This window comes from Oryctolagus cuniculus, chromosome 3 (genome assembly GCF_964237555.1).
Source record: "Oryctolagus cuniculus chromosome 3, mOryCun1.1, whole genome shotgun sequence".
NCBI lineage: Eukaryota > Metazoa > Chordata > Mammalia > Lagomorpha > Leporidae > Oryctolagus > Oryctolagus cuniculus.
This window is the reverse complement of record NC_091434.1, coordinates 156,819,812-156,833,411: the sequence shown is the minus strand read 5'-3', so window position 1 is coordinate 156,833,411 and position 13,600 is coordinate 156,819,812. Positions and strand designations below refer to the sequence as shown.

Here is a 13,600-nt window from a genome sequence, read left to right as displayed (position 1 = left end):
ATCAATTTCAGTTCACAATTGATCACACTGATAGGTTTAAGAGTCAAAGGGATCACACAAAAAAGACTAGTGTCTGCTAATACTAACTGATAGAATCAAAAAGGGAGAAAATGATCCAACATATGAAGTGGGATACACAGCAGACTCATAGAATGGCAGATGTCCTAAACAGCACTCTGGCATCAGAATCAGCCCTTAAGGCATTCGGATCTGGCTGAAGAGCCCATGCGAGTATTTTAGGCATGGAAAGCCAAGACACTCTGGGAAAAAAAACACACACACCTAAATGAAAGATCTCTGCAAGTGAGATCCCAGTGGAAAGAATGGGGCCATCAAAGAAGGAGGTACCTTTCTCTGAAGGGAAGAGGGAACTTCCACTTTAACTAAGACCCTGTCTGAATAAGATCGAAATCAGCGAACTTGGAAGACTTCCATAGCCTTGGCAGCTCATGACTAGAGCCTGGGGAGATTACTGACGCCATAAATAAGAGTGTCAAATTGTTAAGTCAACAACAGGAGTCACTGTGTACTTACTCCTCATGTGGGATCTGTCCTTAATGTGTTGTCCAATGTGAAGTGATGCTATAACTAGTACTCAAACAGTATTTTACACTCTGTGTTTCTGTGTGGGTGCAAACTGATGGAATCTTTACTTAATATATACTAAATCGATCTTCTGTATATAAAGATAATTGAAAATGAATCTTGATGTGAGTGGAATGGGAGAGGGAGCGGGAGATGGGAGGGGTGCGAGTAGGAGGGAAGTTATGGAGTGGGGAAGCCATTGTAGTCCATAAACTGTGCTTTGGAAATTTATATTTACTAAATAAAAGTTAAAAAAAGGAATTATGCTGTTCCCAACAGTTTAGTTATCATAAGTAATAATTGAAAAATTATTTACATAAATTACTTGGAAAATTAACCAAAATAGCATTATTAGTAAGGAGTCTTGAGTTGCTCATATAAATCATGCTCTTAGATTTAATAACCTCAGAAATAGCATTGAGGTGCTCTAATCTCAATTTAGTGTCTTGCTGTAGGCATGCACTGTATTTACTATTATTGCTATTGTTTTCTTTACTCCAGTGAGTAAAATCACTCCTTGAGGGTAAAATTGTTCTCAGACATATGACATGGCTGGAATTAATGCCTTAGTAAAAGATGTTTATTCTCAGAGTTTCCTGCTTACTGTGGGATGAGAATTTAGGGGAAGGCATTGTGGTACAGCAGGTTAATAAGCTGCTGCTTAGGATGCCTGCATCCCAGATCAAAGTGCCCGAGATGAATCCTGCCTCCACTTCCAATCCAGTTTCCTGCTACTGCATCTGGGAAGCATCTGATGATAGCCTGACTACTTGGGTTCCGACCACCCAAGTGGGTGACCCAGCTTCAGCCTGGCCTAGCCCTGGTTATCATAGACATTTGGGAAGTGAACCATTGGATGGAAAATCTCTCTCTCTCTCACTTTTTCTGTCTCCGTTGTTCTTCCAGAAAATAAATCAATAAATCTTTTTTAAAAATAGGATTAGGATTTGTGTTGGTATTATTTTTTGACTAATGTTATCTGTACAGTTGCAGTACTTGGGTATACTCTCATAGGGGAAAACAAAAATGGTGGCATAGGGTAGAATGCAACATTTGTAGTTTAAGGAACCTTGAGGGTATCTAAGAAGGTTCTAATGTATATAAACCTTTGACATTGTCGTTCAGCAAGAATCTGTCTACTGGGCAACTTCCAGTGACAGAAAATTCAGTTCTTATTAAAACATGTCATAATTATTTTAAAGATCTGTGGTAGTTAGCTTATCCTGCAAGATGAAAACTATCTCCCTTTAATTTAATGATTTTCTCATTTATTCACTTAACATATATTGCACCCCAGTGCTAAGCCCGCTGTCCTGCTGTATGTTGGGGAGCCACGCCATGGTCTGTTCCTTCTGCTGGAGTGACAAGGGTGGGTCAAAAATAGGAAATGAGAAAGTGACTGCTCTATGAGGTCTGTACAAAGAACCCTGAGAGGAGAAGATGTGCTGGCAAGAGGGAGCCAGGAAAACATCTTTTCTCTCAGTTTGAACTGACCTTGAAGGAGAAAGAGAGATTGTTCTGTTCATGTGCATAGGCAATCAGGGGTAGGATGGCATCCCCAGCACAGGCAACTGCATGAGCAAAGACAGAGGCCTTGGGAGGTCTGCCTGCTGTGTTTCTGAGAATTGCAGTTTTGTTGTTGTCTGAACTTAGTAGGGAGCCAGCAGGAATGGCATTGAAGAGCTAGGTTAAAGGGTGATTGCAGAGGGCTCTATGAGTCCTGCTCAAGAGTTTAAACTGTTCTTCAGGAAGGAGTTGGGAAAGAGCCATAAAGAACAGCTGTAAGCTGAAGTCCTTGATCTGTGTTCTACACTGGTAGCTGGAGGCTGGATTGGAAGTGGGAATTTTGTTGTAAGATGATTGTAATCGCCTGGCAAGAGAGGATGAAGGCCTGAGCTAGCTAGAACCAGGGCCTGAACGAGGCAGGAAAGGGGGAGGAATTCAGCAGACGCCTTGCAGGAACAATCTGAAGGACTTGGAACTAATTAGCTGTGGGGCTGAGGAAGAGGGAGAGGTTTGGGCTCTCTGCCCAGTTGCCAGCTTACGTGATTGAAGGGTTGATTATACCATTTGCTAACAGTGGGAGGGACCCAGGGGCTTAAAGAGCAACAGGACTAGTTCAGTTTTAGACATGCCAAAATAGAGGATGGCCACGGGCATCCAGGCAGTAGCTGTGTCCTACAGCTTCCTCTCTTCTGCATTTGGTAAACCTCCAAGTATCTGAAGATTCCATTTCGGAACTGACTTAGGAGGAGTCTGCTCCCTTGAACTGACCGAAGGAGATTAAGAGAAAGCCCTTTGATCTGAAGTGACTTACAAAAATAATAGGAAATATGTTTAGGAGGGTCCCACAGTTTTTTTTTTTTTTTTTCATATAAATCCTCTATGTCTTAAGAGTTGTTTTTCTAACATTTTATCAGTGAGAAAACTGAGACTTAAGAATGAGTAAATGGCCTGCCCAAAGTCTTACAGTAAAAAAGAAGTCAGGATGGAATTCCTAAGTGGAACTCCAAATCCAGCAGCTTCCCATTGTTAGGAAGGACAAGACCACATATGTCGCTCCTTTGCGGGCAAGGGAGCGACACACATACCTTAAGATGGCTGCTAAGATGCTGTGTGCCTGACCCCTGCTGCTGGCCCCTTCTCACCACCTGTCCTTGAGCACATGCTATCTCCCGCTCTGAGGCCTTTGCTGTTCTTTCTGACCAGGATATTCTCAACACCTCTTTTCCTAATTAACTTCATAATTATCTTTCAGGTCTGAACTATCCTGAAGATGTTCCTCTGACCTTGTAAAATAGATTAGGCACCCCAAAAGGAATTCTCGTACCAATTTGCAATATTTCTTTTTGGTGCTTGTTACAGTTTGCAGTTTACATACTTGCATTTTGGATGAGTTGATTGATGTGTGTCTTTTTCAAGTTAAATGCATCACTAGGGTTAGTGTCTGTTACTGATCACCAGCGTATTTCCAGCACATAGCAGAGTACCTGGCAAACAGCAGGTGATCAATACATATTTTTGAATGGAAGAATGACTGTAGAGCCCAGGCTTCTGTCATCCTATCATGCAGCAAATATCTTAAGTTATAGCATTTAAAAGAAATACAGACTTTTTTTTTTGGTTTGTTTTGTATGGAAGAACTGAATATAATGTCAACCATTGATAATAAATTACATGCAATGAAAAAAGTCAGATAATTTATTGACACTTGACTCAGAGCTATGATATTGCAAACTGGCTAGACAGTCTGGAAGAAATTTGAGGTTGGAAAAACCAACAGCAGTCATTAGTTTGAAGAATGATAAGGAGAGAAGAGAGTTGTTTATAATTGCAAAGGAATTCACGATAAGGAAATCGCATAGAATGTTAATCGACTTTTCTGCTCCTGTGACACTTGCAAGGTATTTAAAGGCCCACATATAGCTAAGTAGAGGAAGAACACATGACCTCAGATTCGATCAAGGAGCCCGTGGTCCTAGTCCTGCGACTTTTAATAGATTCTCCTATTAATTAGGTATGCTAAAGCCAATGGATCAGGAGATAACTCCTGTTGTAAAGAGGGTTTAGTGTAGTTGCAGACTGCAAGAGAGAGAGGGTGCATGTGATGCTGGGGCGGGGGTGGGGAGCTTGCCAAGAAAGCAAGCACTGGGGTCCATCACAAGGCGGAGCCAGAGCCCATTTATTACGATTTCTGTGGGAAGGGATGAGTGGGGCAGGGTAAACAGGTTTAAAATTCATCAGTTTGAATAATTGGCCCTGGGTAATTAAGGCAGATGAATGGTAACCTGCATGTGAGAACCCCTTAAGAGACGTGCTTGGGTATGTGGGCCCTGGATTGCTTGGCTTGTGTTGGAAAGCTACACCCTGGGGAGTAGCTCCTCTTGAGAATGGCCCGGTCAATGAGGAAAGTAGAGGCCCCGGCAGGATCCTCAGATGTGTTATCAGATTCTCCAGGACAAGGTGTCCAGTGTGTGCACACAGAGCAGGTGTTAAAGTATCGGGTTTACTGAAGCTAGGAATGTGGCTTAGATGTGGTGGCTGAACCACCCTTTGGTAGCTTTTGCAAGTCTGCAATCTATTCTTCATTCCCAACAGGAATGAGGATAATGGTAACTGGCCTGATTCTCCTAGGAACTGTGGTCCCAGTGTTCTTAACCCATCTTGGGCCTTTGACTCCCTAGGCTACAGATCCATTCTCAGAGTAAGTGTGTTTTTGTAAGCAAAATAAAATGTGTTGGTTACAAAGGAATTTAGTTATGTTGAAATACAGTTCTAGTTACAGGTTAGGAATCCTTGAGTGCCACTTGCCGAAGACTATGGTTCACACGTTGAGCGCAAGCCTGCTTGCCACGTCACCCGTCACCCGCTACAAGCTGTGCAGGCTCCTCAGTGTCCTCAGACTCTGAAACCTGTGCTGCTCGTTTCCGAACTTAGGAGGTGGGCAGTGGCAAAGCCACGAGCTCTGAAGCCCCGTGGCCTGCATTTGGATCCCAGTGCTGCCTCACAGGATCTGTGAGATCAGCAAACAGTTACCTTCTCTGTGCTTCTTGGCACATTTTACAGCCTGAGACTAATTTGTGTGTATAGCCATTTCCTGTACTCCACAAGAGGCTCCAGACTCGCTGGGCTTTTGGAAACGGGTGTTGTGGCGTAGCAGATTAAGTTGCTGCTTGGGACGCCCTATCCTTTATTGAAGTGCCTGGGATCAAGTCTCGCCTTTGCTCCTGATCCAGCTTCCTGCATATGCATACCCTGGGAGGCAGCAAATGATGGCTCAAGTACTTGGGTCCCTGACACACACTGGGTGCTGGCTTCAACCTGTTGTGGGCACTTGGGGAATGAAACAGTGGAAGGAAAATTTCAATCTCTCTCACTTTTTAAATATTTATTGATTTACTTGAAAGGCAAAGTTGTACAGAGAGGGAAACACACACACACACACACACACATGCACATACACATTCACAGAGTTGGGGGGAGAGAGAGAGGGAAAGTGAGAGAGAGAAAGAGAGAGAGAGAGAGAGGTCTTCCATCCTATGGTTCACTCTTCATTCCCTCAAACGGCTGCAATGGCCAGGGCTAGGCTGGCCTGGGCTGGAGCCAGGAGCCAGGAGCCAGGAGCTTCATCCAGGTCTCCCAAGTGGATACAGGGGCCCAAGCACTTGGCCCATGCTCTGCTGCTTTCCCAAGCACAGTAGCAGGGAGCTGGCTCAGAAGTGGAGCAGCCAGGACGCGAAGCAGCCCCTGTCTTGGGTGGTAGCATCACAGGAGGAAGCTTTACCTGCTTCCCCACATTGCCGACCTCTCTCTCTCTCTCTCTTTCAGTTAAGTAAAAGTAAATAAATAAACTTAGTAAAGGGTTAGGATCTTGTTTCTTTTGTTCATTGTGAGTATCTGAATCTAGTGCAGTGATAAGGCACACAGCAGTAGCTGTGTAAATATCCCTAGGTGAAGGATGGCACCATGAATCCACTCACTGGTTTTCCCAGCAGCCCACCTTTCTTTCGTTACTGATCAGGAGACCATAGAGCTCTGCCGGATCCGCTGACTTTAGAACCCTTATCCAGAAAGCATGATTTATGGCTACTGCTTGAGTCAGCACAGATTCATTCCTATCATAAATTCATTGTAAAGGAGAGCATTTATGTAGATATTTACATATATGGTTTTGAAGCATTTAAAGCTAAATCTGCAGCACATAATGCTAATTGTTCATTCAGATGCCGGATATTGTAAAAGTCAGATTAAGGGGTAGGCACTTGGTATAGCAGTTCAGATGCTGGTTGGGACCCTTGCACCCCATATTGGAATGCCGGGGTTTGAGTTGTGACTTGCTCCAGATTCCACCTTCCTATTAACACACACCCTGGGAGGCAGTGGTGACGGCTTAAGTGGATGGGTTCCTGCCACACATGTAGGAGACACACTTTGAGTTCTCTGCTTCCAGCTTCGGCTTGCCCAGCCCTGGCTGTTGTGGGCAGCAGATGGGACTTGCTGTCTGTTTGTCTCTGTCTCTCTGCCTATCAGATAAATAAATATATTAAAAATCACATCAACTTCAATTTCTCTATACTATGCTTAAGGACCTAAGTATGAGGATACTTTGAAAGGTTCATGAAAAAAATGAATTAAAAAGTGTTTATTTTGGTGCAAAAATTTCTTGGAATCCATGTGTAGGCGTCCCTTAATAGCCATTTTTCATGAACTTCTTGAAGACCTTGGGTATGCATGGATCTCAACAGTTTATGAACTAAAATAAACTCATTTTTTCAATTCCATTTCCACACACTTTTTGAAGTACCCTTATATAAGGCACATTTTGGAAAGACCCTCATAATTTAGGGATTAACATGTAGCTTTTCAAAGAACTCTCAGGAAGCTTTGATTTAAAACAAATTTTTGAATTCTGAAAAAAATAACACATATCAAAGTAGGAAGTACACTATGATTAATCTCTGATTATCCATTACTCAGTCTCCACATGATCAACATATCCACCCTCAGTCTCTTCTTGTGAAACTCTTATCACTCAGGATTATTTATTAAACTATATCCAATTTATCATTATATTTCATTTGTGATTACTTCACAATATATCTCGGAAGATAAGGGTAAAAGTAAATAATTCATTTTCATTCCTAAAATAATAATAAAATAATTTCTTAATATTTTCAGATCAATGTTAAAATCTCCCCAGTTGTCACATAAATATTTTTTGTGGTTGATTTGTTTGAATCCAGATCCAAACTAGGTCAACTTCTTGCACTGAGCAATCTCTTAAATCTCCTTTAATTAGTAACAGTTTTTCCTTCTCTCTTTCTTTTTGTCACTTCTCTCTCTTTTTTTTTAATTGAAGAAACCAGATTATTAGTTGCACCAAATTTCTCGTATTCTTGATTTTACTGATTGCTTTCCCAAGGTGACCTTTTGCACGATTAACTCTATCCCGTGTATTTCCCCAACACTGAGAGATACAGTTGGAGGCTTCACTGGATTCCAGTTTGACTTTTTAGTAAAACTACTTTGTAAGGATTTCTGTGCACTTCAGATAGCATCCCATTGGGAGACCTGTCACGTCTGGTGGGGTCTCTGTGAATGAAGATTGACCTGTGGGGGGGCTGGTATTGTGGATCCTATCCTAAAAATCCCGTACAAAAAAAATCCCATCCGCCTTCCCTGTGATGCAATGCTCTCAGCCCTGCCTGCAAGTTAGAACATCTATGGAGCAGATACAAAGTTCTGTGCCCAGACCCCACTCCCAAGACTTGGTCCACAGTGGATCTTGGCTCAGCAATTTGTTGAATCTTAGGAGATTCTAATGTACAGACAGGGTTGAGAACCTCTGACCTGGTAAATTTGGCTGCCATTGAGGAGCTTGCCCCAGAGACCCGTTATTTCAGATGGGGCTGTCGAAAGGGCGTGTTCCAACGTGCTTTCTGCATGCATCAGCAGAAAGTCTTCTGTGAAAGCTCTCAGTAAGCCTTTGGTTCTTTCCTGTCAAGCTTATTTATTTGTTTTTATTTGAAAGGCAGACAGAGAGAGAGAGAGAGTGAGTGAGCAAGCGAGCAGGATAATAGGAATGGTGGATTTCAAACCTTTGAATCGATTACAATTATTACTACTATTTTAATGTACACATTTTTTGAATTTTAGCCCACAGAAGCCCTTTCAAGGGTGCTCTTTTGGCTTTTTGCATACTCTTTAGTTGCTTAGTAGTAGTATTTACGTGCTTCCTAGCTCTTAAATATGACTGTGTTTTAGGTTTATCTTATGCATTTGACAGTTTGGTTGTTCTGTAGTCTCCACATCTTGCGTAATTTCTATCCAGAACCTGAAATCAACCATTTAGAAGTTTTCTGCACTGTATCCTAGTGGCTAGGATAAGATTTCAAAATGGAATGGCAGATACTTATAGTAATAGTAAATTGCAATGGATATCAAATGGAAACTAGGAGAAATAGGAAGATTACTTAACATAAATCCTCCACCTAAGATCATGAATCCTGTGGTGAATGTTGTGTAAACCCATGGTAATCAGTGTGTATTTGTTTCTTCCAAGTTGATGTCCATCAGTGTGCTGGCCGTTTCTGCTTGGATGAGAGACTACCTGAATAATGTTCTGACTTTAACTGCAGAAACAAGGTAGGCTTTGTAGTGATTCATCAAATCCCTTTGTCAGGTTTCCTCAAATGCTGGCTTTTAAGTAATTTTGCCCTCTGCTGTGTGTATGGTGGTGCTGTTCCACAGTCTGCTGGGAGAACTTTCCCTGTGCATGGCAACCTTTGTTGCAGACACGTGCATGCTCCAGCCCCTCACTGAGGTGTGCTCTTGGTCCTGTCAGGGATCCAGGGTTCATAGGAACATTTTTGGATACAGTAATAGCAATCACCTGGGCTCCTGAATGTTTGTCAGCTACGTCATATTTATGTATAAAGAAACAGTACAGCTACTTCTCCCTGAGAAAATTACTGTTAGGGGTAGGCATTTGGTGCAGTGGTGAAGGCCCTGCTTGGGTTTTTGACCCTCATGTTGGAGAGCCGGTTCGAATCCTGGCTTTGACTCCCGTTCCAGCTTCTTGCTGATGCACACCCTGGGAGGCGGCAGTGGTGGCTCAGGGATTTGCTGTCTGCCACTCACATGGGAGACCTGAGTGACTTCCAGGCTGCTGGCTTTGGCCTGGCTCAGCACCAGCCATCATGGGCCTTTGCAGAGCGAGCTGGTGAATGGAAAGCCTTCTTCTTTGTCTTGCTGTCTCTGACTCTCCTCTCTGTCTTTCAAATAAGTAAAAATAAATAAAAGTCATTTTTAAAAACCTTACTGTTAGGCCAGTGCCGTGGCTCAATAGGCTAATCCTCCGCCTTGCGGTGCTGGCACACTGGGTTCTAGTCCCGGTCGGGGCGCCAGATTCTGTCCCGGTTGCCCCTCTTCCAGGCCAGCTCTCTGCTGTGGCCTGGGAGTGCAGTGGAGGATGGCCCAAGTGCTTGGGCCCTGCACCCCGTGGGAGACCAGGATAAGTACCTGGCTCCTGCCTTCGGATCAGCACGATGCGCCGGCCGCAGCGCGCCGGCTGCAGCGGCCATTGGAGGGTGAACCAACAGCAAAAGGAAGACCTTTCTCTCTGTCTCTCTCTCTCTCACTGTCCACTCTGCCTGTCAAAAAAAAAAAAAAAAAAAAAAAACTTACTGTTAGCCTCTTCTGTCGTATTCTTGGGCTAATGAAAATTAAATCTCACATTGCCATTTTCTTCTCAAATATCAAGGGTTTAGTCCCTAATATCACAAGGGGCAAAGTAATCAGTTTCTTCATCTCTGGATGTGGGTTGTAATATCCACATGTAATAATGCTCAGACTGTGTTAAGGATTAAATAAGATACACTTTTGTCCTTGACACATGGAATTTAGTAAATACTTAATAATGGTTAAGTTTTTTTTTAAAGATTTATTTATTTATTTGAAAGTCAGTTACACAGAGAGAGAAGGAGAGGCAGAGAAAGACAGGTCTTCCATCTGTTGGTTCACTCCCCAATTGGCCACAATGGCTGGAGCTGCACCGATCCAAAGCAGGGGCCAGGAGCTTCTTCTGGGTCTCCCACACGGGTGCAGGGGCCCAATCTTGAGCCATCTTCCATTGCTTTCCCAGGCCATAGCAGAGAGCTGGATCTGAAGTGGAGCAGCTGAGTCTCAAACTGGCACGCATATGGGATGCCGGTGCTTCAGGCCAGGGCGTTAACCCACTGCACCATAACGCTGGCCCCAGTAGTGGTTAAGTTTTGATACCATTATTATTAATGGTCCTGGTTAATAAGTTTTGTATAATGTCCTAGAAAAAATCATCTTTCTGCCTTCGTTTTTCTTTGAATGTGGATCAGTTTCCCATTGCGTCTTTCACATCTTAAAGGACAGTCAGTTGTCAGGAAGAAGAACCATGCTGCATGTGAGGTCAAAGATCAGAGACGAGGGGCCTGTGTTGTGGCACAGCAGGTAAAGCCACTGCCTGAGATGCCACCATTCCACAAGGGTGCTAGTGAGAGTCCTGGCTGCTCCACTTCCAATTCAGCTCTCTGCTAATGGTCTGGGAAAAGCAGTGGAAGATGGTCCAAGTGTTTGGACCCCTGCCACCCACAGAGGAGACCTGAATTAAACTCCTGGCTTTGTCCTGGCTCAACCCTGACCATTGTGGCCATTTGGAGAGTGAGCAAGTGGATGAAAGAACTGTCTGTAACTCTGACTTTCAAATAAATAAATAAATAAATCTTAAAAAAAGTCAGAGAAGCAGAAGAGGATTCCATGTGATTGACTTAGACAAAGGCCTCAGGGCTCATGGTAGATCCACTTCTTATTGAGGGTGTCTATATTGTATTCTAAATGAGTTGGGTCAGGGTTGCTACCACTTGAATAAAGAACTAAACAAATAAAAAACAATAAAAAAGCAAGGAAGCAAATAACCACACAAACAATAGCACAGTGAATTTGAAAATATCACTGCAGTTACTATCCTGGAGGCATGACAAGCTAAATAATTTTTAATGTGAATCACTGTTGTACCTGTTGCAGGATTCAGGTGCAGTTTCATGATATTTTATTAATAATGTGATTTTTTTCTTCCTTCAGGGTGGAGGAGGCAGTCATCTTGACTTACTTCCCTGTGGTTCATCCGGTCATGATTGCTGTTTGCTGTTTCCTTATCATCGTGGGCATGTTAGGGTATTGTGGAACGGTGAAAAGGAATCTGTTGCTTCTTGCATGGGTACGTGTATATGTTTTATCTTTATTAAGTTAAAAAGACCAACCATTAGCATGTTGTTTTTTCATCAGTCTGCAGGAGTAGGAAACTGTGATGGCAGTAATTGTGATCTGTGGTAATTGTTCAACAGCCTGTGAGAAAGGAAGCTTTCTTTCCAATGGAGATGATTTCAGTACAAGTATTTTCTGTATGCACAAATGCTAAGGTATAGCAATATACACCCCTTTAAGTTATCTTATTCTGGCTTGGTGGCAACATTTTTATTTAAACATATGTGTTCTTTCCAGTGAGGTTGACTTATTACCACTCAAAAAGTTCCTTCAGGACTCAAACTGAGAAGTCTTAGTGAAACTCTTATTTCTTTGTTTTCATTTTTAATTGAAAACATTTTTTGAGTGACATAGAAAGAGAGAGACACACACCCAGACAGAGAGTATTCATTTGCTGGTGCACTCCCCAAATGCCCACAATAGCCCGGACTGGACTGGGCTGGGCTGGGCTGGGAGCCCAGAACTCAGTTCAGTCGCCAGTGCTGCCTGCAAGAGACTGCATTAGCAGGAAGCTGGAATCGGAGCGGAGCTGGCAGTTCACCCCAGGCATCCTGATGTGTGATGCAGCCATATTAACCAGGGTCCTAATCACTAGGCAAAATGTACAGCTCAAAAACACAATTTGTTTATGGTTTTGTGGAAGAGCATTGAGAGTATAGAATATTCCATACTCATGACAGCAAGTGGTAAGGATGCTGACATGTAAATGTAGACATAGAAGACTACTGAAAAATTAATTCATTGAGTGTATTCATTTTTTTGCAGTAGGTCTTAACACTGCATTAATTTTATGTGGACAGGTTAAAAACCTTGAGTGGTATGGTGTTAGGCTGGAAAATAAAAGCCCTGGTTTGTAGCACTTGAGGATTACCATGGGGTAGGTACTTCTCATATGGCCGATTTCTCGTTACAAATATGGCATCATTGAGTGTGGATTTGGGGTGAGATGAGCACAAATTGGCTCTCAGCAGTCAGCTCCTGCCTACCTGTGCTTGACTAGTTCCCATGTAAGCCAATTAGAAGAAAACTTTTGTGTGAAACTGTACTGCAGCTTTGAAGTTCACAGGAACAACCTATGGGAATGTATTCTTGGCTTCTTGGAGAGTAAGTCTTCAGGTCAGTAAGTGGAGAACTGAAAATACTGTAGAGGATAAACCACACTCAATGAGGGGGAGATATGCCTCCTGCCCTACTGCTCTCCACAGTGAGGAAGAGAATATGAAACAGTAGGATGATCACTTAAAAATAAATCTGTTGTATAATTTGAGGATGTATGATGTATATGAAACTTTGAAAATAATTTCAGTTGGTGCAGGTGTTTGGCCCGGGGGTTAAGATGCTGCTTGGGATACCTACATCCCGTAATGACTTGCCAAGGTTGAGTCCCAGCTCAGTTCCCGATTCCAGCCTTTTGCCGATCCCCAACCTGGGAGGCAGCAGATGAAGGCTCAGGTGCTTGGGTCTCTACCACCCCCAAGCACTAGACTGAGTTCCCAGCTCCTGGCTTCAGCCTGGCTCAGTCCTGGCTGTTGTGGGCATTTGGGGGGTGAAACACTGGATAAGGGATTGCTGTGTCTTCTCTTTCTACCTCCCAAGTAATAATAAAAAATCATAATCCATTTTAAAATGTTTTTTATTTTCACCTACTTGAATGACAGAGTGAGAACAAGAGTGAGAGAGAGAGAGAGAGAGAGAGAGAGAAAGAGATCTTTTATCTGCTGACTCACTTCTCAAATGCCTGAAACAGCCAAGGCTGGGCCAGGCCGAAGTCAGGAACCAATACGCCATCCAGATCCCCTAGGTTGGTGGCAGGAACCCAAGCACTGGTGCCATCATCCACTACTTTCCAGGATGTACAGGCAGGAAGCTGGATTGGAAGCAGAGAAGCTGGGAACTCCAACCAGTATTCTAATATGGGATGCAGCCATCACAGACATTGGTTTAACCCCCTGTGCCACCACGCCCACCCCTTAGAATCCCTTTTACTTCCACTGTCCAGCAATGTAGTCTCACTTATGTACAGGTTAAGTATGACTGACGTTTTCCTTCTTCCTCCCAGCTGTTACTCTGGATGATTTCTTGGCAGTGGGATGTGGTGGGGGTGGGGTTAAGTATTTCATGGACCACAAAGGTAACACATTTCAAAAACCATTATGCATGCATTAATCTACTTAATGCTTGTAAAGCAAGTTGACAAATAACAGAGCCATCAGGCCTG

General features: G+C 43.1%; 1 protein-coding gene across 4 annotated transcripts in view; it reads left to right on the top strand.

The window, feature by feature from the left end:
• TSPAN12 (tetraspanin 12) overlaps positions 1-13,600 on the top strand; it is a 90,441-nt gene that overhangs the window by 14,895 nt on the left and 61,946 nt on the right. For all 4 annotated transcript variants that reach the window (XM_017342722.3, XM_008258287.4, XM_070071254.1 and 1 more), the window contains 2 exons: positions 8,648-8,730; positions 11,200-11,335. In XM_017342722.3, the coding sequence (XP_017198211.1) occupies positions 8,648-8,730; positions 11,200-11,335 (219 nt within the window). The remainder of the gene's footprint in view (positions 1-8,647; positions 8,731-11,199; positions 11,336-13,600) is intronic.